This window comes from Durio zibethinus, chromosome 16 (genome assembly GCF_047325235.1).
Source record: "Durio zibethinus cultivar Kanyao isolate XHJ-2024 chromosome 16, ASM4732523v1, whole genome shotgun sequence".
Lineage (NCBI taxonomy): Eukaryota > Viridiplantae > Streptophyta > Magnoliopsida > Malvales > Malvaceae > Durio > Durio zibethinus.
In genome coordinates this window covers 24,892,133-24,916,492 of record NC_143177.1, presented here as the reverse complement: position 1 = coordinate 24,916,492, position 24,360 = coordinate 24,892,133, and the positions used below count along the sequence as shown (strand labels likewise).

General features: G+C 33.5%; 4 protein-coding genes and 1 pseudogene across 7 annotated transcripts; 2 read left to right on the top strand and 3 right to left on the bottom strand.

The window, feature by feature from the left end:
* Positions 1 to 4,032: 4,032 nt before the first annotated feature.
* LOC111298166 (DUF21 domain-containing protein At2g14520-like) lies at positions 4,033 to 9,725 on the top strand. The gene is made up of 11 exons (XM_022892890.2): positions 4,033 to 4,589; positions 6,691 to 6,767; positions 6,863 to 6,946; positions 7,251 to 7,364; positions 7,485 to 7,571; positions 7,888 to 8,027; positions 8,113 to 8,200; positions 8,601 to 8,674; positions 8,792 to 8,916; positions 9,082 to 9,347; positions 9,436 to 9,725. The coding sequence occupies exons 1-11, from the start codon at positions 4,412 to 4,414 to the stop codon at positions 9,478 to 9,480; spliced, it is 1,278 nt and encodes a 425-aa protein (XP_022748625.1). The 5' UTR covers positions 4,033 to 4,411; the 3' UTR covers positions 9,481 to 9,725.
* LOC111298167 (uncharacterized) lies at positions 9,686 to 11,876 on the bottom strand. Its single transcript, XM_022892891.2, has 4 exons — positions 11,741 to 11,876; positions 11,087 to 11,260; positions 10,329 to 10,596; positions 9,686 to 10,159 (listed from the first exon to the last, which is right to left on the bottom strand). The coding sequence occupies exons 2-4, from the start codon at positions 11,253 to 11,255 to the stop codon at positions 9,832 to 9,834; spliced, it is 765 nt and encodes a 254-aa protein (XP_022748626.1). The 5' UTR covers positions 11,256 to 11,260; positions 11,741 to 11,876; the 3' UTR covers positions 9,686 to 9,831.
* A 190-nt stretch (positions 11,877 to 12,066) lies between these two features.
* Positions 12,067 to 14,095, top strand: LOC111298165 (LL-diaminopimelate aminotransferase, chloroplastic-like; annotated as a pseudogene). Its single transcript, XR_016328824.1, has 4 exons — positions 12,067 to 12,205; positions 12,685 to 13,127; positions 13,232 to 13,434; positions 13,596 to 14,095. The product of XR_016328824.1 is annotated as an LL-diaminopimelate aminotransferase, chloroplastic-like (transcript).
* A 401-nt stretch (positions 14,096 to 14,496) lies between these two features.
* LOC111298164 (uncharacterized) lies at positions 14,497 to 17,732 on the bottom strand. Of its 3 annotated transcripts, XM_022892889.2 has the most exons (3): positions 17,605 to 17,732; positions 16,548 to 16,628; positions 14,497 to 16,452 (listed from the first exon to the last, which is right to left on the bottom strand). In XM_022892889.2, the coding sequence occupies exon 3, from the start codon at positions 16,421 to 16,423 to the stop codon at positions 14,666 to 14,668; it is 1,758 nt and encodes a 585-aa protein (XP_022748624.2). In that variant the 5' UTR covers positions 16,424 to 16,452; positions 16,548 to 16,628; positions 17,605 to 17,732; the 3' UTR covers positions 14,497 to 14,665. The 3 variants fall into 3 exon arrangements, with proteins under 3 accessions (XP_022748624.2, XP_022748623.2, XP_089601768.1); XM_022892888.2 differs by having other exon boundaries at positions 14,497 to 16,628; positions 17,605 to 17,722; XM_089745642.1 differs by having other exon boundaries at positions 14,497 to 16,628; positions 17,593 to 17,632.
* A 597-nt stretch (positions 17,733 to 18,329) lies between these two features.
* On the bottom strand, positions 18,330 to 21,314 carry LOC111298163 (squalene monooxygenase SE1-like). Its single transcript, XM_022892887.2, has 8 exons — positions 20,935 to 21,314; positions 20,720 to 20,831; positions 20,417 to 20,591; positions 19,926 to 20,094; positions 19,595 to 19,813; positions 19,125 to 19,400; positions 18,743 to 19,021; positions 18,330 to 18,636 (listed from the first exon to the last, which is right to left on the bottom strand). The coding sequence occupies exons 1-8, from the start codon at positions 21,169 to 21,171 to the stop codon at positions 18,532 to 18,534; spliced, it is 1,572 nt and encodes a 523-aa protein (XP_022748622.2). The 5' UTR covers positions 21,172 to 21,314; the 3' UTR covers positions 18,330 to 18,531.
* Between the last annotated feature and the right edge of the window lie 3,046 nt (positions 21,315 to 24,360).

Sequence of the window (24,360 nt, the reverse complement as noted above, 5' to 3'; positions counted from 1 at the left end):
TAAAATTTAAATTATTTAACCATAGGAGCTTTGAAGACTTTCTCACCATCTTGAAACCAAAATTGAGCCATAAGATCTTTACTCAAAGTGGTTAAACTTACAAAAAGAGATCAAAGCTCTAATACCAATTGTTAGCTTTATAGGTGAGATGGTGATCCAAGAGCAGGAGTGAATTGAATTTCTCTAAATTTTTCATAAACAAATAATTTCAATATAATTGAATGAAAATTAAAACAATATGCACTTTTGATGAAAATATAATGCAAATAATAACAATTAATAAACTTAAAATCAAATATAAACAATAATAAATTGTAAGAAGATAGGGATAGAGAAATCAAACATAATGATTTATAGATGTTCGATCCTTCTTCACAAGGCACCTACGTCCTTTCTCTTAGTTGTCCATACCAAGGCTTCAATTTATTAATAGAAAAAAAATTCTTACAAGATACAAATCTATCTTATACTAAATATCTATCTTTTTCTTAAGGCTTAGATAGCAACCTCTACCCTTACAATATCAAGAGGATACCTCACCTCTTGCTCTCTTTCACCCTTGTATATCAAAGGTAATTTTACAAACAATAGAACAACCTCTCTAAGGCTAAGTGTTTGCTAAGTTTAAGTACAAGAAAATGATGAATGAACAACAAATATAATTTGGATATAATAAATACAAAGATATGAACTTTGAAGCTTTAAAAACTCTTGATTCTTTGAGAGAATGAAAATATGACTTATTGGCTCTTACTCTCTTGATGCATCAACCTACTTGGTATGTTTGAGTGCCCAATTTGTAGAAAAATTGAAGAAGTAGCCATTGGGGAAGCTTGAAAAGTGAAAGTAGCCATTTAATCCTTGATAAAATAACCGTTAGAAATGTCTATGCCCAGACCCAATTGATCCCTTCCATGAGGGGATTGATTGATTCATGTTTTGAACCAACTTACCTTTGAAAATAGCCTAACCGATTTGTCTCTTTTTGTAGGGGATCGATTGGTTAAGGGGGTGATCAATCCTCTTCTAGCTTTTTCAACACAAAGTTGCTTTCTGGGTAAAAAAGCAATCGATCCCTTTTAGAGGGGATCAATCCTATCCACGCTAAGTGGTAGTCAATCGTTTTGCACTCTATTCACTAATTTAATTATAACTTGAGTTATATAAATCCAAATTACAAACCGTTTGGAGATTTATAAACTAAACTTAAATGCCTTTCTATCCATATAAAGTTCATCACCTAATTTACTATATACGAATTATAGTAAATTTTCAAAGTTACTTATTGTGTAATTTTTAGACAACTACAGAGTGTTTAGTAAAAATTTAAAATCTTTTATTAAAAAATTTGAATTTTGATTTTGTTTGATCTATTAGAAAGTATACTCAAAGAGTTTTCCAACCATATAAAATTCAAATATTAAAACTTTGTGAATTAATACAGACAAATAAAAAAAGTTCAGTATTAGAAAACTTTGTTATTGTAAGAAAACTTTGTTATTATAAAACAACTTTCTTAAGTTAATCTATTTCTCAAAATCAATATTATTAAAATTGTATTAAGTCCAAAATGAATAAATTCACTTTAAAAACAAAAATTGGACATTTATTTAAACTCAAATAAATAATTTTTAAAAATATATTTGATTTGAGAAATATGAAAACAAAGAAATATTTGTTTAAGTTTTGAAAATCATATTATTTATTTAGTACCAAAATATAAAATTTAAGAACATGTACTAAATAAATCTTTTTCAAAATATTGATTAAATTTATTTAATTTTAATGTTTTATCATTTCAAAATAAGGATCAATTTAAAGCTAATAAAATTATTTAAATAAAAGTATTTTAAATTTTATTGCATATATAATATATGTAATAATAAAATTTTTTATAATATAAAATTGTTCATATTTTTAACAAAAGTTTCGTTTTTAATCTAAAAATGCCATATTCATTAAAATTTTTATTTAAAAACATCATATTTGTTGAATTTAAAATTTTTTTTTATATTTTTAACAAAAATCATTTTTTAAAATGTCATATTTACTAATAAAATTTTTATATTTTTAACAAAAAATATTTTTTATCTTAAAAAATTATATTTTTTAAAATTTGAAAATTAATTAAAAAACAATATATAAAACTACTATGTTACTAAGATAAATAATATTTTTTATATAATTTAAAAATATAATTAAATGAAAGTACATAAGGTAAAAATTTTATTTTTTTAATTTAAAAGATTCAAGGAAAGGGATTTTTTTTTATTTCTTATTTTTTTTTTGTTCAGTATTGGGATAGACCGGATATTAAGATTTATGATGTAAGAGAAAGTTTTTAAATTAAATAATAAAAAATTAAAATTCGGAAAAGAAAATGATTAAAATAAAATCCAACCTAACGCCCCTAAAGATAGCCATAAGAAACAAACAGGGTCGTTAGCATTGGTGATCATAACTTTCAGGTAATCACCACCTGGGCAAAGCCGCAAAGGCTAAATTATTAAAGGTTGACCCTACTGAAAGCTAAATTGACGATGACACGTTACCAACCTAACCTTTGATTGTTTGACAGATAACAAGACACCAAATCTGAATCAAAATCCGTTTTTTGGTTACTTGCGAGGCATTAGAGTTTTTTAATTTATGTTTATATAAATTACGAAATATATATTTTTAATTTTATTAAATTTATATATAATTTTTATTAAAATTTTAAATTATATTTTTTATTTTAAATTATTTGAATGGTATTGATTTGTACGAAGTTAAAAAAATTTTAATTTTAATGTATTTAATATTAAAATTAAAATTTTTTATAATTTTTAATATAAAAAATTAAAAAAAATTATAAAAATTATAAAAAAATATTTTTAAAATATAAAAAATATATAATTTTAAAACATCTAAAAAAATAGATAAAAAATGGGATGAAAAACTATTATTTTTATTTTTTTATCATCTTTTTACATACTAAAGTTTTACAATAAAGAAGAAAAACAATTAAAAATTAATGAAAATAAAAGATTATATAAAATCTGGATTTTCAAGTTGCAAGGTACAAAAAAGGCGGTTGGTGATAGTTGTTTCCACGAAATTGTTTAATTTTAACCGCGAATTTAGCGGCGTCCAACAGTTTGACCCGTGTTGGAGTTGTATTTAAAACTTAGGGGTAGGTGTGGAAAATCCTCCTCTGGCATCAGCTTTCTTGACCTTTTTTTTTATCCTTATCTTTTATTTTAATATATAATATTTATTATTAATTTTTACAATAAATTTAAAATTTTATTATGAACGAAATTAAAAATTTATCGCATATTTTATAAGAACATATTTAAAAATAATAAAATATATTATTTTTATTATAATTGTTTTTAAGTGTTTTAACTGCAAGAAAAGGGATGAAGTTAAAAGTGAAGGATATCTTAAATATGTAGCCAAAAAATATTATTAGGGAATGTCGAACTTGTTGCCCTGAGAAGCGCTCTTACTCTCAGGTCAGTATTGTATCAAAGATAAGGTAAAAGTAAGAAATCGAAGGTGACGAGAGATGTGGAGGAAGCTTTAATGGAAGGAAGCTTCAATGGAGGAAAGCTTAGAGTATGTAGTAGAGTTATGTATTTTTATTATGTATTTGATCTTTTAATTACTTTTTATATAAGACTGAGAGACGAATAATTAATAATTGATGTAATATTTATGATAAATTTTAAAAAAATTATGTAAATAAATATAAATTATATTTAATAATTTTAAATTAATGTGAATTATATTTAATGATTTCAAACATTAAATGTCAAACCATCATTTTTAAAATGATAATTTTGATAAGTTAGTGGTACCTTATGAGAAAGTTAAGCTATTTTTTTGGAACAGATGACCTAATTGTATAAGTATGTTTTATTTAAATAATTTTAAGATATGATTGTGTTAATTAAATCTTAATTAAATTAATTATTGATCAATTAACTTAAGCATAATAATTTTTTATTTAAAATATAATACTATTTAGACTATATGATCATCTTCGTCTCTCTCAATAATGATTTTTTTAATTATCAATAATTAAATTTTAATCAAACTAGTTAGTATAAACCTGAGACTAACAACTGTATAGATTGGAACTGCATATTATTAAATTTCCCAATTCCAGTCACAAACGCATAAGCCAGTCGCCACACGTCGCTTTCTAGCCGGACCGAAACTCAAACGTTACCGTTTTCACGCCAAATCGGCGGCTTATTTGTCTTTATCATGTCTCCTTCCTTTCTATTAACAAAAAGCAATAACTTTTCCTAATGGAGGAGATTTTTCACCGCTGTTTATCGTTTCTCTAACGAAAGCTCTAGGGTTTCATTATCAAATTCTTTTGGATTTGTAACGTTGGTTCAAGAGGGAGAGAAATTGAATGGCGGTGGAGTACAAATGTTGCGAAACGGATTTCTTTATTCACATATTGGTAATAGTATTGCTGGTGATGTTCGCTGGGATGATGTCGGGCCTTACTTTGGGCCTTATGTCGATGAGTCTTGTTGATCTTGAGGTTCTTGCCAAGTCTGGTACTCCCCAGGATCGTAAACATGCTGGTATTTTATTTTTTAATTTCCTCCATTTTATTCTTTTGTTTCTTTAGAAATGGATTTAATGCTTTTTTCATTGATTTATTTTTTGTGTAATTAACGAAAGAAAATGAAAGAATAAAAAAGTTGATAATATATATTTTATTGTGTTGCTGATGGGAATGATTTGCATGCCTTAGCTTTACTAAATGTTTGCTTTATTTTTATTGAGGAGAACAAATGAATTAGAATCATGAATGGGATGGTAGAATCTTTACTTTTTGAGAGAGTTTTTGTTTGTATCGATTTGTCCTGGAGGAGTAAAACCTGAAAACACAGCAAAGAGAAAGAGAGCGGTTAACAACAAAGGTTAAAGATGGTCCTAGCATTTGTATTCTGACACTCAACTTAGAGATTCAAAGAGTCTTAAAAAGAAAAGAAAGGGATAGTGTTTAAAGGCTAATAATGCAAGATGGGTTGAGACACTTGGATGGTGTTATTTATGTCTATGAGATGGGGTTTTGGGTTTAGGCTGCTCAGGTAAGCTCTAGTTCATCAGCCCTAAAGAAGTAAAGAAGTAGGCTTAAGCTGAACTCGCAGTTGACCGTCCATTCAGGATGGGACAAACCAGCATCCTGGGGCTTTAGCATGTAGGCTGCTGACATGTCAGATTGCCCTGAATTTCCAGGTCAACTGCGAGTAGGTTGAGAGACACTTGGATGGTGTTATTTATACCTATGAGATGGGGTTTTGGGTTTAGGCTACTCAGGTCAGCACTAGTTCAGTGCTAGTTCATCAGCCCTAGAACTAGAGCTGACCTTGTAGGCCCAAGCTAAACTCGCAGTTGACCATCCATTCGGGGCAGGACAAACCAGCATCCTGGGGCTTTAGCATGTAGGCTGCTGACATGTCAGGCCGCCCTGAATTTCCAGGTCAACCGTGAGTAGGTTGAGAGACACTTGGATGGTGTTATTTATACCTATGAGATGGGGTTTTGGGTTTAGGCTGTTCAGGTCAGCTCTAGTTCATCAGCCCTAAAGAACTAGAGCTGACCTCGTAGGCCTAAGCTGAACTCGCAGTTGACCGTCCATTCAGGGCGGGACAAACTTGCATCCTGGGGCTTTAGCATGTAGGCTGCTGACGTGTCAGGCCGCCCTGAATTTTCATATCAACTGTGAGTTCAGTTTGGCCTTACGAGGTCAGCTCTAGTTCTTTAGGGTTGATGAACTAGAGCTTACCTGAGCAACCTAAACCCAAAACCTCATCTCATAGGTATAAATAACATCATCCAAGTGTCTCTCAACCCATCTTGCATTATTAGCCTTTAAACACTATCTCTTTCTTTTCTTTTTAACACTCTTTGAATCTCTAAGTTGAGCATTATAATACAAATGCTAGGACCATCTTTAACCTTTGTTGTTAACCGCCCTCCTATCTTAAATTACAAAAATCTTATAATTGTCAAATGATTATAATGCCCCTTACGTTTTAAATGACAAAAATACCCTCTTATAAATGATAAATTATTGTGGTACTCTTATGTCATAATTATGAAAATGCCCGTCACCCCATAATTGACTAAAATTACTTTAATGTCCCTCTTACTATAATTATAGAAATGTTCCTACTACTATAATTGACCGAATTTGTTAAAATGTCCTATAATAATTACGAAAATGCCTAAATGATATAAAATTAACTACATTTTAAATTAACTATTGTAATTCAGGTCGGCCTGACATGTCAGCTTGGCCTAAATGAACAAAATACCTCTGCTTGTTAGCTGACTTGTACTAATGAGGGAAAAATCCACTTTGCCCTTTGGACACGAAAATGCCCCTAAAAAGTTTGATGTAAAATTTTCTATATTGCTTGATAATTTAGGTTGTTCATTGAGATTTATGGTTCATACTATATTTTTAAAGAAATCAAGTGAATGAAAGAAAAAAATCTAAGAATTTTAATCAATAAGGTTTTTAAGACTTGGGAATTTTGTTCCTAAAATGAAGCAAAGTTTGAATGGTTAATGATTGATAATGTCAATTTTTGTCTGATGTTGTTTTATATACTGCATGTCCAATATTCTGATTAAATGCTGGCCATGCTAACTTTATCCCTTGTGGAACAGCAAAGATATTGCCGGTTGTCAAAAAACAGCATTTGTTGCTTTGTACACTACTTATATGCAATGCTGCTGCAATGGAGGTATATATCATAGATGCATCTTCAACAGGTGATCTGATAGATGTTTTGGAAAATATTAGTTAATTTTTGGAACTTTTTGTTACTTTTTTCTGTAGGCACTTCCCATTTTCCTTGATGGTCTGGTCACAGCTTGGGGTGCTATCCTGATTTCGGTGACCTTGATTCTTCTGTTTGGTGAGGTGAGAATCAACCTTAGATTATTTGAATTGGAGCGGTTTTGAATTCAGCATAGGTAGACATCCTTGTTGAACCATGAAAATTACATTTTGTGATATGACTCTTTTGATGTGTGTTACTCAGATATCATTAGCTAAAATTTTTTGCTGGCAACTTTTTCCAGAAGGTTCCAGCAGTTGGTTTTAGATATTGTTTTCCAACCATCTGGCTTAAGACCTGCTCTTGGAAAGTGAAATTACATGTAGCTGCAATAAAAAGGCAGCAAGTTTTGTGCATTTCCTGATTGCAATTTAATTGTATGTGCAGATAATACCGCAATCTGTTTGTTCTCGATATGGTTTGGCTATTGGTGCAACGGTGGCTCCATTTGTTCAAGTTCTTGTTTGGATCTGTTTTCCTGTTGCCTACCCGATAAGCAAGGTGATAAATGTTGCTTTATGCACTCACCATTAATGCTTTTAAGATAATGAGAAAGACAATCAAGCTTGTAAATTCCTGCAAATAGCTCTCTTGACTGTAAATATCTTGTGTGATTTTCAGCTGTTAGACTTTCTGCTGGGCCACGGACATGTAGCACTTTTTCGAAGAGCTGAGTTGAAAACCCTCGTAAATTTGCATGGCAACGAGGTGTGCTTAACAGCTTCTTAGTTGTTCCAGGAAATATTGTGTAAAAGCTTTTATTGTTCCCTATAGTTGCATATATCACTTTGTTCTGTAACTTAGTTGTTATTAACTTAGTTGTTTCCATTTTTCGAATCAATACTTGTTAGTGATCATTGATTTCACCTGCCATGCCATTAATTTGTTATGGTTAGTTTCTGACTTTGCTTAACTGCCTCTGTAACGTGTCTTCGCTTTCTGAATTGCACGCCTTCTTTCATAGAATCTGCTTTCTTTCATCATAAATTTCAGATTTATGATCCTTTTATTGGCCCTTTATTAGGCTGGAAAAGGTGGAGAACTGACGCATGATGAGACAACAATTATAGCTGGAGCACTTGAGCTCACTGAGAAAACAGCTAAAGATGCCATGACTCCTATATCTGAAACGTTTACAATTGATATTAATGCCAAGCTTGACAGGTATGATTTTCTGTAAATTATAGCTTTTGCATCTCTTTTTCAGCTTTCATTAGATTAGCAATCATTTCATGCTTGCTATGGACAGGGACTTGATGAGTTTAATTTTGGAGAAAGGACATAGCAGAGTGCCAGTTTATTATGAGCAGCCTACAAACATAATTGGACTCATTCTGGTAATTATTTTTCTTTGGCTGCAACTAATGTTAATAACAGTTTGTTGAGTGTTATGCTATGCTTATTTTCAGCTTATCTTTTGCTCTCCTTCAAAGTGCTTCCTTTAGCGTGAAATTTTGGAACTGGATGATGCTCCATGATATGATGAGCTTTCCAGTTTATGATGCTAATGGTTGCATGAATTATGTGATGCACCCCACCACCCTTATACCCTCCCTTTCTGAATACCTTTTACCATCAAGTGCTTAGTATCTGGCAGTGCATTTAATATGAGTCCCCTTCTGAATATTAATATTTTTGTTACTAATTCGACTTTTTCCTATTCCTTTGGCTATTGTTTAAAAAACTTCTGGGTATTAATTGTGTATTTATTAAACTGTTTGTCTTTTAATCTTAAAGGTGAAGAATTTATTGACAATTCACCCTGAGGATGAAGTACCTGTGAAGAGTGTTACTATACGAAGGATTCCAAGGTATCTTATAGTAAATGAACTCGTAAAAATATAGACGACTTGTATTTGTATTATTCTGCAAAGCACTGTCTACCACTTTACTCATTGGTTGATCCGATATATATTTGCATGTTGTAGGGTTCAAGAAACATTGCCATTGTATGATATATTAAATGAATTTCAAAAAGGTCATAGCCACATGGCCGTCGTTGTAAGACAGTGCAACAATACAGAGCAGCTGCCTTCATGTAACTCTGCTGGGAGTAAGTATCAGCCTCTTTATGGGTATACTCCCTCCGAATTTCCACTCGTACTATGACTTAGCTGTCCATAGAAACATATTTATGACGCAAATTCTTTATTTATGCCTGGCTGCCATTTTGAGATTTGTTTGTTTGTTTGTTTTGTTTGTCTCCGCTCTCTCTTAGGTCCCTTGCCGGAAGTGAAAGTTGACATTGACGGTGACAAACCTCCCCAAGAGAATGCTTTAAGACGCAAGAGATCGCTTAAGAAGTGGAAGAGCTTTCCCGCAACAAGTAATTCTGTTAAAGGTGGTTCTCGGGGCAAGAAGTGGACAAAGGGTATTGATTCAGATATCCTACATCTAAATGGCAATCCACTCCCAGAGCTCCCTGAAGAAGAGGAGGCTGTTGGCATAATAACAATGGAAGATGTCATTGAAGAGCTTTTACAGGTACTACTGACTAAAAGTTTAGCAAGCTTCTGATTTCATTTTTGTCAACAGTTTCTCAAACGTTTGCCTTATATGTGACCTTGGCCAGGAAGAGATCTTTGACGAGACGGATCATCATTACGAGGACTCATGACATTCGTCTTGCCACAAAGTTTTTGTGTAATACAGATAATGATGAAAATATTTGGTTTGATAGGGCTTATATGGGCATATTCGAGACTGTACTGTTGTTACTTGTATACAAATGCAATGGGAAGTTGAGTGAACAAGGGGAACTGTATTTTAAGGATGTTAAAAACTTGTGTAATTGCATATGGAAGCGACAAATTTCTAAGCAATGAGCAAAAACAAGATCTGTATATATGTGACAATCTTAAATGTTTTGAATTACATATGGAAGTGACAAATTGCAGCTCTTATGCCAATCTGCACCAATGTTCGCACCCTTCGAATCGTTCATTTTCCGACAAGTTCAAAGAATTACTCACTTGTGATGTTTACTTCTTTTCTTATCCTTCCTCTTCTTTTTCTTATGTCTAGATTTTTCTTGAGATTTGTGCTCCCTAGGATGATGCTTCTTGTCTGAGCTCTCAGAATGGTCCTTTTCTTTCTTCTGTCTATGTTCATGAAGTTCCTCATCGGAAGAAGATTCATCAGACTTCAGTGAAGATGGCTTCTCAGGACCTAACATCACACGATGTTCCCTTCCAATGAGGCTTGCTGACAACTTCCCTGGGGAATCAGAAATAGAGGGTAGGTAAGGTCCTGTTTCATCCATCCTTGAACCTATAGAACCTCGACCGCGCTTCTCCCTGTTATCATAAAACAGTTCACGTCAGTCAAATTTGCACCAATCTGAATAACATATATAGCCAAATGCGTGACTGCACATCTAAACACGAGGCTGATAACCGCTCATTCTACCCCAGCACAATAGTTTTTCATATGGAAGAAAAATTACAGCTAGTTGCAGGTACGAACCTTGACTGAAGAAATTCCTCAACTTCTTGATCTCTTAGACCTTCATCTTGCCTTGAATAACAACTCTCTGCCACTCTCTTGCTTGATGAGCATGAAGCACTAAAATTGATCTCATGCCGCCTACTTGCGCTTCTTGGGGGGCTGCTAATGTCCGCATGACTCCTGCTGTGCCTGCTATCATCTTTTGATCTTCTTTTCAGACTATCATTTAGCTCCAGCTCCTTTTGTCGAACTCGCCACATCTCATTCACTTCAACAGCTCTATTTGCTGAAAAAGAGGCGGAAAGAAACAGATGCAGACAATAGACACATTAGCAAGAAAATCTGAAAGGAAATAATCATTTGCAAGATTAACATCTATATATATCTATAGATATTATAGCTGGTCCAAAAGATCCATCCAAATTCAATGTACCAGAAAATATAGGGGGAAAATTGAAAGATTATCATCCTATCTTCTTATTTTTCTATTTTTCTTGAATGCATGTGTCCATACTTATGCTTCCCAGCATCATCTAATTAGAAACAATTTCCCTGAAAAAAAAACTCTCTTTTCTTTTAGGTACGTAAAAGATCTCTGTTCTTCCACATTTCCAGATTGGAATTTACAAAACTAGCAAGTGTTCTTAGCAATCTAACCTTACTCTAGAACTTGCTAGCAAGCAAAGAAGGTGAGGACCAACCATCAATTGCAAAGCACTTAAATCTAGAATAAAACAGAAGAAAATGCAAGCTTAATACGCAACAGAATAGCTAACCTTGCTGTACCCCAAGCACAGTTGCAGTGAGGAACCTTGAATTTGGCCGACCCCTTACTTTTGGCTTCTGAAGATAAACATGAACACCTTCCCTGTCTGCTTGTCGCTTCAGTTCGGCTGCTTCTTTTAAAAGAATAGCAGCTATTCTGTTTTCTGTTTCCAGATCCATCTAAGCTGCAAAAGCATAGTAAACACCAGATGAGTTAATAGATTTCCCATTGAAAATACATAGATAATTCAAGATCACCAAAAGAAAATCTTAAAAAAGACGACTTTCATAAAATCCATAAGGAAACTAATAAGCACAAAATTGAAAAATTATGCGCAAAAACCAAACTGAATCGGTTCAAAAACAGTGATCAAATATGAAAACTTCACCCTTTAAATTGCTTAGATGAAAAATATGAAATTTCGGCACAGTTCTATTCATTCTGCCATATCCAAATGCAGCGTCAAAGAAAAAAAAATCAAAATCCAAAGGAAGAAAACAACAATTCGAATCAAATTTCTCGAAAAACCCTAAAGAGAAATTAGAAACCCGTTTTCTTACAGACAATTCTATTTCTATAATTTCCTCGAAACCGACATTAGCAAAGATAATAAGATTTCTCCGCAAAATATATATATAAAAAAAATGAAAAAGAGAAAAATTACCTAATCAAAATGGATGAACCTACGCGATTCCAACGTAGAAACCGATTCAATTCAAGCAACCACACCGCTTCTCCTCTGGAATCCAAAACCCTAATCCTAGTTATCTTTCCAATTGGGAAGAACCGACACCCGTGGCATTATATATTTATATATATATATATATATATTCTCTTGGATTGGGTGCATGCCACGTGTGATAATAGCAAGAAAAAGAAATGGTCCCACATGACGTGGCACAAGTTGACTGATAGTACTTTATTCGGACTGCGTTGACGTTAAGCTAAACGCTGAGGCTCGATCTTTGCTTTGGCTCAAGTCTCAAACGCTTCTTCTCTTACAAAACAAAGGCCATCTCAATTTTTTTTTTTTGGAAAATCTGAAAACGTCTGCGATGAGCAATCTATCAACTTCAATGATTTCTTCATCTTCCTCTGCTTTCATAGCTCCAACCAGTTTCAATTCAAGGTACTAATTTTTTTTTTCCAATTTCTTGGCTCTGTTTGGTTGTTGAGAAAACAAAGTGCAACTTCTCTTTCTTTTTATCATTTCAATTGAAAAAGGTTCTTAGTTTTTACAGTTTCTAATTTTCTCCTAATGGGCTTTTTTTCCTTGGAATAATGCTGCACAACCCAGTATTTCAATTCTATTGAAAGGCATTAATATAGTTAAATGTGTTGCCACTCCTCAAGAACAGCAGAATGATGCTTATTCTTTTTCTTTTTTTCCCCTATTTATCAATGTCTTTTTTATTCTTGTTGCTATACATTTTGGGTATATGAAAACTTAAAACTTGAGTAGTTGAGCCGGTAATGTTACTAAGAGCAACGGTTTATGAGTAGTAGCACAAATTACTTAGTAATGGTATTTGTATTTTCTATAAATCCTTTTACATTTCAAGAATTTTATGACTAATGGCGCTGAGTTGGTTGTTGTTTGTTTTGAAGCTTACAAAACTAAGGTTTCTCGCAATCTGAACATAGCCAAGCTTCAAGATGGTTACCTGTTTCCTGAGGCCTGTGGCTCTTCCCTTTAAATTGTAATGCTTGTATTTATTGCCATTGGAGTTATTCGTGTAGATTCCAGTGTTATCATGGGTCAGACTGGACAGTTTCAAAAGGACATTGAGAAGTATGCAAATATTGAGTACATGAGGTGTACACCAGAGAATGGATTCTTTCCTGATTTGTCCACTGTTGCTAGAACAGATATCATATTTTCTGTTCACCAAACAATCCTACTGGCGCTGCTGCAACAAGGGAAGCAATTGACTCGATTGGTTCAGTTTGCTAAGGAAAATGGGTCTATCATTGTCCATGATTCTGCATATGCCATGTACAAGTCAGATGACAACTCACGTTCTATCTTTGAAATTCCCGGAGAAAAAGAGGTAATTCTGGAGTTAATGATTTGTTCCTTCGCTAGTGCTTGTTATATAGAGTGGTGAAGGATAATTGTACGTTTGATGTACAAATTTCCTTATTGTTATTGTAGGTCGCACTTGAAACAGCTTCCTTTAGCAAGTACGTTCGTTTTACCTGAGTTCCTCTTGGTTGGACTGTTGTTCCGAAACAGCTTCTATTTTCAGATGGATTTCCGGTTGCCGAGGACTTCAACCGTATTGTTTGTACTTGCTTTAATGGTGCATCTACGCCCAAGCTGGTGCCTTGGCTTGCATTTCACCTGAAGGGCTTGAGGTTAGAGTCCTTACCTGGCTTTGTCGTCAACATATGGAATGAGAAGAAATTTCCAAATGTTTTTCGTTCAGTTCACCAAGCTTGTAATGTTCTGAAAATATTATTTACAGCAGATGTTCTGAATTGCAGCACCCTGATTTTTAGATTTTGTTTCCTTGCAGGCTATGCAAAAGGTGATTGGCTTCTACAAAGAAAATACGAAAATTATAGTAGAGACATTTAACTCGCTTGGGTTTAAAGTGTATAGAAGAAAGAATGGTCGAAACTCATGGGATGTGTTCAGTGAGATACTTGAGAAGACCCACATTGTTGCTACTCCTGGAAGTGGTTTCGGACCTGGTGGTGGAGGTTTCCTCTGGGTCAGTGCATTTGGTCACAGGGAAATGTCTTGAAAGCCTGCAGAAGATTCAAGCAGCTTTACAATTGAACCAATAGCATTTGACTGGTTTAGGGAGTCTTGGTTTTGGACCTGAGATGAAAAGCCAGCTGCTTTTATGATTTTTGTTCTCTTTTCTTTAAGGAACATTGATCGTGATATCTCATTGGATTCAATGTTTAGAAAATGTTAGAAATGCGGAGTTTGTCATGTAAAATTAGTTTCATCTACGGATCTCTGGCTTTTATTTATTTAATAATAAGTTAATGGAACACGTTTCAAGCATGAAGCACCTGTATTCTCTGAGTCATACAAAGCTGACCCAAAATCTGCATATTTTTGAGCAAACGAGCAGAAAAAGTCTAGACTGGCTTGGGAAGCCTATAGCCTAAGTCACTGTAGGCTTGTAGCTGTTTTTCAAGCCTCAGGGAAGCCATTAATGTCACATGATATGGTTTCTTGTTTAGGTATAAAGGCCTTTCAGCTGGTTGGCTGTCCAAAGTGTTTATAAGATGCTTCTGCCATGAGGATGTCTTGAAAAAGGACTCTCACCAGGGAACATCTCGATTCATTTATCCTTAGTATATTTGAGGTCACTTTCTACTGAATTTACTGCAGGGAAATAAAGCCTGAGGCCTCCAACTTCATTCCGATTCATTTACCGAATTACTCTCATCAAGCAAAAGTAGCAAAATAAAGCCCAAGGCCTTCAACTTCATTCCGATTTTACATACATGAACGAGATACGATGGAGATTTACTATTTTACATTGAGTACAGTATTAAGTATGCCCTAGTACAACAACACTATTCTTAATACAATCTACAATCTAAGTAAAAGTTAGATCCTAGAACGCTAGAACTGTTCGATACCTTTCATAATCTCGGCTTTGCAAGTTGTTTTGTAATGCCCAGTCTGGTTACACCGACTACAATGCACTGTGTGTTTCTCACGATTAAGATCCTCTACACATAACCGTTTCTTTTCAGGGCGTCCTGGTGGCCGACGAAACTTGGGTGGTCGCATGACTTGAGCATCCTCATCCATCAGACAAGGAGCCACACCGATCTTCTTCCAGTCAATCTTCCGAGGTATAGGGTATATCTCTTCAGAATATGTCTCACGATACTTGGCAACAGTAAAACATTTCTCTGTGAAAGCATATACATCTTTTTGGCATGACATCAGTGCTGCCACTGCATGTGAACAAGGTATTCCATAAAGTTGCCAATCACGACAAGAACAAGAACGTTTCCCAATATTCAAAATATCTGATCGTTCAGCTGATATAACCTCAAATTCTACTTCATCTGACCGTAGAACTTTATATGATGATGCACGGTTGATAGCTTCTAGCATACGTGTCTCAGCAGAAGGGGCAAGTGCAGAAAACCAGGAACAACCTTTAGTTCGCCGGTCCTCAAACTCAGACATCAATTTGCTGTGAATTTGCTCAATCACCTGGATTATGGGTAACTCTCGAGCTTCAAGAATCCACCGATTAAATTCTTCAATGTTTGATGAGAGGTGACCATAACGTTTTCCTTCGAAATATACCAATGCCCAGTGGGAAGGAGGAAATTGTTGTATCCACTTTGCAGCTTCAGGAGAAACCTCCTCTATTTCAGCCATTTTCTCCTTAAAAGCAATAGTAGTTGTAGCATATGCAGCTTTCCAGAGAAGATGAACTAGCCGTGAGTTCTTGAACTCTCTGCAAATGCTTTCACTCAGATGGTGCATGCAAAGGGCATGATAGGAATTTGGGAACTTTCTCCTTACAGCATCTACGATACCTTTTTGTCCATCTGATAGAAAAGTGAGCTGGGGCATTTTCTCAGAATTCATCTCTAAAGCCTTATGCAACTCTGACAAGAACCAAATCCAGCTATCATCGTTTTCTGTATCAACAACACCAAATGCAAGTGGAAATAAACCACCATCCGCATCAAAAGAAGTTGCTGAAAGCAAAGTTCCAAGGTACTTGCTTTTAAGCTGGATTCCACCAAGCCCAACAATAGGCAAGCATCCATTCAAGAATCCATATATGGATGCATGAAATGAAACAAACAGCCGCTGGAACCGATTATCTGCACCAGTGGCGAACACCTCTGTGATACTTCCAGGGTTTGTTTTCTTTATCTGCTCGCAAAAAGCAGGAAGCAAGCAGTAACCTTCTTCAAAAGAGCCATAAATAGCAGCAAGTCCTCGTTCCTTTGCACGCCAAGCTTGCTTGTATGGTATAATGATCCCATATTGTTTATAAATGTCATGCAATATATCCTTTGGTTTGTAATTGATGTTATCCCGTAGTCGTTCCTCTATAAAACTGACAATCCAATCTACAGAAGCTTGATGGTGCCCATTTTGCGCATTTTTCCCACAAGTATGTATTCCTTCAAGGCTTCTTATTGTAAAAGTTGGGGCATTAGGAAGCTTAACTGCACGAATGCGCCATGGACATCCTTCTGCAGCACACTTAGCAAAATAACGAATAAGGTCACTTTTTATAATACGCAGCTCAAAGTGTTGTGCAATGGCAGCTTCTTTAATAGCATTACGGAAGGCCTTGACATCAGGGAACTCCTGACCAACAACAAAAGTGTGGTCTTCCATGGAACAACTAACACAAATTATGACTCCACCTTTCCATGTAAGAATCAACTAATTAGCTTTGTCTTGCCCGAGATGGCAAGAAAGTTAACTTTTTCACTCAGGGAAAGAAGTTAATAAGGCCAACCTTTTTGAAGTCAATGCACAAACCATTCAGGAAGCTCCGCATGAACACTTTAAAGAATAAAGTAAATAACCATAAAAAAGTCTGCAAGAGAAAGGAACATATTAGAGTTGATGTCATAAAAAGGAAAGCACTGGTTTCATCCAAGGAAGAACCTATGGTTCTGAATTGAGTATCAGTTTACATTAACAAAAGAAAAGTGCATTACTGGTTCTTTACATAAAGCATTACAAGAATACCATCAACTACAAAAATAAATAAATAAATAATGAAAACGATTGAGAAGGTATGATTCAAATGATTCACATCTAGCCATATTTACGAACTACCAAAGAACCAAATAGGCAATTCCTAATTCATTGGAAATATACATTGTATAATTGCTAGGAGAACCTAGGCTGGCAGAGAAAGGAGTATTCTAGATATACTTCAAATGACTATCTTAACTGAATAAACAAAATCATGCCATCCTACCTAAAGACAAAGCCAATTGCTAAATACGCAGTCTTCATATTGGCAAGCGGCAATTTTATTCTAAAGCAGGAACAAATACTAATAATAATCTATTAAAACCAGGCTGTGAACCACATATACCATAATAAAATATTTATAATGTAAAACCCAAAATTTTTTTAAGGGAATGCATTTACAACAGTAATTACAATGGAAATTGTCATCATAATTCAGAAACACAAAATTTTTTCCAAAAGTTTATACAAGAAAACCCAGAAAGAAAAATCAGAGAAAAAACTACTCAGGACACTGTAATAGCTAACTTTCAAGGACCAAAAAAGGAAACCTTTGAAAACAAGAAAAAAATTAGAACCTTTTCCCATTAACACTCTCATGCCAATAACAACAAAACCAACATAAAAACAAAAATTATAGAAAACCCAAATCAAATTACGTTAAAAAAAGGGAACTTTCAACATTAAAACCAAAAATAAAATAAATTCCAGAACGGAAACAAAGATCTAAAAAAGTAAAGCTAAAGATAAAAAAAAAAAAAAAAAAAGCTTTTTTTCAATATATTAATTTATAAGAATACCTTTGTACTGACCTTAAGTAGATTTGAAAAAGAAGGTTGCAATGGGAGGATCCAGAGAGAAGAACGTGATCTTCAATTCATTTTGGGGACGAATTGGGGATAATAGCATAGAAAATCTGGGGAAAGATTCAGGTTTGATTAGGTCACAATTAGGGTATTATTGTCTTTTTGTTTTCTGTGAGGGTATTCCGGTCATACCGTTATTTTTTTCTCTTTTTTTTATTTTTATTTTTTAAGGTTTTCAATAAATTTATCATAAAATAGAAAAAAAAAAAAAATGGTAACACACGTTTAAGCTTTGTAATGAAAGAAAAAGGGTTTATCTCAAACGATTTTGGTCAACAGACAATTTTAGAAATTTTTTTTATAAAATAATTCGAAAATTTAATTCAATTGACTTAATATTTAAATTTTAATATTTATAATTTATAATTTTTATATTTTATAAAAAAATAATAATTTAAATTTCACTTCAAATGATTTTGATTTCATTTAAATTATTAGTATTTAAAACCCAATTCTCATACTTGTGAAAGAAATTTCATTCTTTTTTAGGAAAAAAATGGAGCTTGTAACATGTAAGAATTAACAATAATTTTCATTTATTTTCTTTTCATAAAAAATTCCTATAATATCAATTCACATTCTACATTTTTTTTAAACTTGTAATTGGGATGGATTAGAATTGGTTAAAAATCTTAGATTTGAATAGTAATATAGTAATGCTTCTTCCAATAGCATATAATGTTAAAAAAAAATTCAAATTCAAAGGAACTTTTGGTTGCACAGTATTGGGCACATTACAGATGCTAATTTTCCTCTCCTATAGCAATTACATTGATGATGGATTCCAACCTTACAGGAACTCCATTATCTAGAGATTACCCTGTTTCAATTTTTTTTTCTTGGAAATTTATCTTGTTTCCAGCTTTGTCTACCTCAGTTAATGGGAGGAGCCCTATGGTAAGCTGGGACGGTCACCGGGAAAAAAACCTGTCTGACTCCTTCAGCTCTGAGTATGGGAAAAATGATGCCTGATGCGCCCTGACAATTGGAACACGGGAAAATTGGATCAGATCAGATAGAAGATTGAATAGTTTCACAGTTCTAATTTACAAGGAAGATGCAGAGAGACTAGAGATTTGCATACCGAAATCAATTTAGCACCAATCCAAAAACGTTTTGGAGAAGGAAATGGAAGTAACAAGCGTCCAACGCCAAAGACAGCTACAGCAAAGAAATGAAAAACCAAACTCGAAGGGCGAGGGTTCAAGCCAGAAAGGAGAGCTATGGGACCATTTGAAAATACACCTCCGAGGCTCAAATAGTCGAAGCATGCCTGGCGCATTTCTTTCCTAGCCGGGTCAGGAGATGCACAGAACACCTTGTACAAGGCACCGGCTAATGTATTTATTGTTGATGCCACAGGCTGCAGAGAACATTGAATGAGGCACCATTTTGTTAATCAATGTGCTTTTTGTAGAGGATGTATTTGATAGGAAATATGGGCATGTTTGTTTTTTGGTTTTTACCTTCCGCAGGGTGTAGAAGGATTCGAGGTATCTGCAGAGAGCAGAAGCATCATGGAGATCATGTAATGGTCTAAGAAGATCTCTAAGAACAGCAACATCAGATAAAGCCACAGTCATTCCTCCACCAGTTAAAGGGTGCCGCATGTTGAATGCATCCCCCATCAAAAGTGCTCCAGGAGTTGGATATGGAGAGGCAGGCATGCTTCTGTTATGCATTGTTCTTATGTTTCCTTTGTCAATTGCAGATATGAAAGCACTGTACAGCTCTGGGGGAATCTGAAAAGGTTCAAATTATTCATTTTAAAAGTTTCAACTCTCAGCTGGTTGAATGTTGTGTCAAATTTGGCCCACATTACAGATGAAGAAAAGTGGGGTTAAAATTTCTACGTTTTATAAGCAACTTGGTCAGGCATCAACGATTGAAGGACAAAAAACCTGGTCAAGCAAATAGTAGTAGTAAATATATGTACCTGAGGAGCCACCACAGTCTTCAAATAGTGTGCCATTTCGCCATTGGGAATTGAAGGGACCTTTTGGCCAGGCACATCCACTAAACAGCGGATTTCACTGCTACTGATAGGATAAAACAAGATAGGCGAAGGATCAGCCAATATAACATGCCCATGATTGAGATATGGAAGATCACAATTCTCCAGGATCAGGCCAACAAAGCAAGAAGGAATATCAACCTGAAAGGTTTATGGGATGATTAATCCTACTACACTAGTATTTATATATGCAGAAATGAAAAAATTAATTTCACATGGCGGTACTGATCATGTGCCATGCCTAATTATTTACCTTTGGGTTACAGAGGGAGCGTCGCAAATTTGAAAAACAACCGTCACATACAATCGTGAGGGGAGCATTTGCTGTCTGCTCTTGGCCTTCGTTGGTTTTATAATGCACGCCCTTTATAGTTCCTTTTTCTTCAAGTAAAGATGTTACAGTGCCTTGTTCCAAACTTACACTGTACACCAAATTAAGCAATACGATCCAAATAAGAGTTAGAAACCACTTCAAGGAATTATATGGAAATCTCTGTACGAAATTTTCTACTATATTAATCTGAGAATTGGCTTTAAAGATGGCTATGTCATAATTACTGTAGTCTGAAGTTTTATTTTTTACAAATAAGGTAGCAACTTGGAATGAGAGAAGGTTACAGGCGCTGGGATTCAAGTCCCAGACCTGCTGGCTACATGAACCAATTGAGCTAGGCTCTGGTTCAAGAGATCTCTTCTGCATTTCTAATTATGTATTTTCAGAGTTACAGGTGAAGGAAAGAGTACTTGGGAAGGGAAGCAGCTTTCTCTCGCATCTTTTGAATGAATCGTCCATAATGGAAGCCTCTACCGGACACATCGGAACGAAAACCTTCCAATGGATAAGACAATTTCGTATTCTTTCCATCCTTGTAAAGAGCATATCCAAACACTTGCTGAGAATCAATCTCTGTCACGCAATCTACAGGCAAACGATTAACCACAATTATGAGACAAAAAAATGCTTTGAGATTCGAGCTAGTCAGCTAGATGACTATTGATATTTCACAAGAATAAGTTCACGTTGGTCCCCGAAGTTTTCTTGCTTACCATCAAGACCCAACTCAATCAACTTGAGGTAGCCTCCAGGTTGCAGCAGTTCACCAACGATTCTGTCAGGCTCAGACAAATCTCTTTCAATAACACGCACTCTACGTCCTTCCTGCAACAATTGAAGAGGGAAGAAGAATATAAGGTGTCTGATTAAATTGTCATCAAAAAGAGAGAAAAGAAAGAGAAAGTTAGGAGAAGCTAGAAACTGTCACCTTGCCAAGAGTGTATGCAAGGGCTGAACCAGCAACGCCTGCTCCAACAATGATTATATCTGTACTTGTAGCTATCTCTGATCCACATGACATTTCATTCTGAGTGCTCTTCAAACATTCATTCTCTTCAACCCCCATTGAAGAAGCTCCATTCATCTTTTTTCTTCTTATTTGGTACATCAGGAAAAAGCCCAGAAGAGAGGCTATAACTCCTCCCACTATAAACTGATCAACCATCTTCAAAGTTCAATAAAAGTTATATCAAGCAAAAGGCCTATTGTTGTTGTGCTGTGATTTACGTGTTAGTTATGTTGCCTTTTATAGGCTTGTATTGAGCTCAGAAACAGCTTGGTTTTGGGATTTTTAAACTTATTTCAACCCTTTGTCCAACAGGGTTTGTGCTAGTGATCAAATTTCAATGTTGACAAATTAAAAACCAGAAAGTATGGTTTAATTTCCCTGGGTTTTACTAAAACAAACTCAAAACAATAATTCAAAGTGCCTATGACAAAGGATTTATATTTGTCTCGTATGCAAAACATGATTGTCTGCCTAACTTAAACTTGTTAGTCAAAGGGATAGTAATAGAATACAGCTATCCAAGAAAGACTAATTATAGGTCCTGAGAGTTTGGTGATATGTGAATTGTGTGATTGAAATGGTAAAATGTTCAGCAATAATGGTTTTCCAGGTTTTGGACAAAACCATGGGAGCCAAACAGGGGGTGACAGATTACTGATGGTATATTAAAAGAAAAATTATACACTATTGATAGTATATTAAATGAGGACTTAAATCTGATCAAGTATGGTCAATTTTTCAAGTTTTCAAAACAATGGGAGCTATCCAAACAAGGGATGAAATTAGAGTTTTTAAAAAATAAAAATCCTCCAGTACTGCAACAATTAGCAAACAAATCATAGCATAACTAGCATTGAAATGAAGTGTGAAATTTAGGCAGAATGATGGCTGTGGTAAGTCAGAGTCCACCAATGCAAGCCAATGCCAATGGTCCAATCTTTTCATTTTACAGTTGCTTTACTTGACTTATTAATTTTTATTTTTAGGTTTATTTATTATGAAAGATAATAAGTACCCAAGTTTAATTTAATTAGTTCATATAATTATTTTTAAAAATAATATTTAATATATCTAAAATTATTCTTAAAAATTATATTTAATGAATTTAAATTTTAAATTTTAACATTTATAAATTTTTAGACCACGATATCTTTTATAAAAAAAAAATCATTCTTATGTTTAATCTTCAATTATGAGTACCAAGCTTTATTAACATTTTTCCCAAGGAAGAAAGTACCAAAGATATTCACAATCAAGATCATACTTGTTGGTTTAAAAACATTAATTTGTTGGTTTGTAACATGGTTAATCTGGATGGAATCTTTGGAGAAAGCTTCAATCAAAGCAATGACTTTATTTAATAAAGGAAAGGTTTTTTCACTTAATGCTGAAATCTATATTCTATGTATAAAAACTATCCCTAAAGGATAGTCTGTTGACATGTGGCACGTCATTGCTTGTTATTTGTTATTTTTTTTTTATTGTTTTTAATTTTTTTAAAAATCTTTTTAAAAGTTATTATGTTAAAAACCCTTTATTTACCGTGTAAAAATTTTTAAAATAAAAAAATTCAAAATAATTATTTGTTTAATTATAATTATAATAATAAAAAAAACATAATCGGAGTTGAGTATAGAGATGATTAGGGGTGTAATCGAGTCGAGTCGAATAGTGAGAAGCTCGAGCTCGACTCACAATTCGGGACTCGAGCTCGATCGAGTTTTATTTTTCAAGCTCGAGCTCGATTCGTGATCGAATTCGAGCTACTCGAGCTCGCTCGATTAATATATAAAAATAAGCTCGATTCGTATACTCGACAAGAGTTTGATTATTCATGCTCGAACTCGAACTTAAAATATTTTATTAATTAAAATAATAAAAATATATTTAAATATAAAAACTCGATTAAGCTCGTGAGCTACTCGAATGGGATATAAGAATACTCGAATTCGACTGATCGATAAGTCGAGCTACTCGAGCTCGAACTCGACTCGATAATAATCGAACCGAATTCGAATTTTCTTTGAATCAAACCTAAGTAGCTTGTGAGTACTAATGTATCATTTACACTCCTAAAGATGATCCTAAAGATGATGATGTGTTATTGGCAATTATAATACCTTCAAATGCTTTTGTAAAAGAAAAAAAATAAAATACCTAAATAAAAAAAAATTTATAAAAATATATCTAATTTATTAAAGAAAAAATCAACCTTCAAAATCTTAAAACTAATCAACTTATTAAATTTCAATCACTTGTAAGATAAAAAAAATATTGCAACTAAAAATAATCAATTGAAAAAATAATCTATGTGAAAATCAACTAAAAATCTCACAAAAATAATTAAAATTCTTTAAAAATTATCAGATCTAAAATTTAAATAATTTATAAAAATGTCTTTTAAAAACAAAAAATACATAATTAAAAAATAGAAATATTAGATTTGAAATTTTTAATAAATTACAAAAAAAAATAACAACAACCAATCAATATAAAATTTTTATATTTTCTAATCTAAAAAAATTTAAAAACTAAAATAATAAAATTTTAAATTATTTTTTTTATAAAAATAGAAAAATGGTCATGAAAAGCAGGGGTAAATAGATTGTCAAAGTAATGTCAATAATTTCTGTCTTTCAAGAACTTGAAAGACATACAGGAACAAACAAGATCTTGGAAAATTTAGACAATCAATAAAGGGAAGAGGGACACGAAAACTGCTTGTTTAATCCTACAATTATTGAATATAATAATACTAATTGTCACATGATAATCTTAGGACAAGACATTTGACTCCAATTTTGGACAAAGGAGGTTGACATTTTGTTCATTGAACTCATTTTAATAATTTGTCTTTTGACTATTTCTCACTATTTTAACTAAAAAAAATCCAAGTGCAGATAATTTTCAGTTTTGATTAATTATTACTTACGAAAGCAAGAAAATAAATTTTTAATTGGTGTGTAATCACCGAGAAACCAATTTTTTTTTTTTAAATTACTTCTTTCTTGACGGTAATGTATCTGTTTTTTACTATTTTTTTTGGTGTAAAAAAATTTAAGAGCAAAAAAAAATTAAACTTATAAATCGTCTATAAAAAAAAATCGTAATGGAATTTAAACTTAAATATTAATACTTTCGGTGTTAATCTCTTATCACTTTTACCAACTCTCGTTTGTTATTTACAATTTAAGGTATAAATGAATGGCATATGGGAAATTGATAAGGGTCAAATCAAATAACAAAATACAATTGTCAATTGTGAACCCCACGTATCTTTGCAATTAAGGAAGTTGATACAAGACAAAAGCTCAATTGTTTTGAAAGCCACCCACAACTACCTTT

What these genes read in the sequence shown, in the direction of transcription:
- LOC111298164 (XM_022892889.2), bottom strand. Translation starts at nt 16,423, where the DNA reads ATGGAAGACCACACTTTTGTTGTTGGTCAGGAGTTCCCTGATGTCAAG.
- LOC111298167 (XM_022892891.2), bottom strand. Translation starts at nt 11,255, where the DNA reads ATGGATCTGGAAACAGAAAACAGAATAGCTGCTATTCTTTTAAAAGAA. An exon ending in TGTGCTTGGGGTACAGCAAG is followed by an intron (nt 10,597 to 11,086) that starts GTTAGCTATTCT and finishes CCTCTTTTTCAG; the next exon opens with CAAATAGAGCTGTTGAAGTG. An exon ending in GAGGAATTTCTTCAGTCAAG is followed by an intron (nt 10,160 to 10,328) that starts GTTCGTACCTGC and finishes TTATGATAACAG; the next exon opens with GGAGAAGCGCGGTCGAGGTT.
- LOC111298166 (XM_022892890.2), top strand. Translation starts at nt 4,412, where the DNA reads ATGGCGGTGGAGTACAAATGTTGCGAAACGGATTTCTTTATTCACATA. An exon ending in ACATAATTGGACTCATTCTG is followed by an intron (nt 8,201 to 8,600) that starts GTAATTATTTTT and finishes TTAATCTTAAAG; the next exon opens with GTGAAGAATTTATTGACAAT. An exon ending in ACTATACGAAGGATTCCAAG is followed by an intron (nt 8,675 to 8,791) that starts GTATCTTATAGT and finishes TGCATGTTGTAG; the next exon opens with GGTTCAAGAAACATTGCCAT.
- LOC111298163 (XM_022892887.2), bottom strand. Translation starts at nt 21,171, where the DNA reads ATGGTTGATCAGTTTATAGTGGGAGGAGTTATAGCCTCTCTTCTGGGC. An exon ending in TTGCATACACTCTTGGCAAG is followed by an intron (nt 20,832 to 20,934) that starts GTGACAGTTTCT and finishes CAATTGTTGCAG; the next exon opens with GAAGGACGTAGAGTGCGTGT. An exon ending in AGACTGTGGTGGCTCCTCAG is followed by an intron (nt 19,401 to 19,594) that starts GTACATATATTT and finishes GAACCTTTTCAG; the next exon opens with ATTCCCCCAGAGCTGTACAG.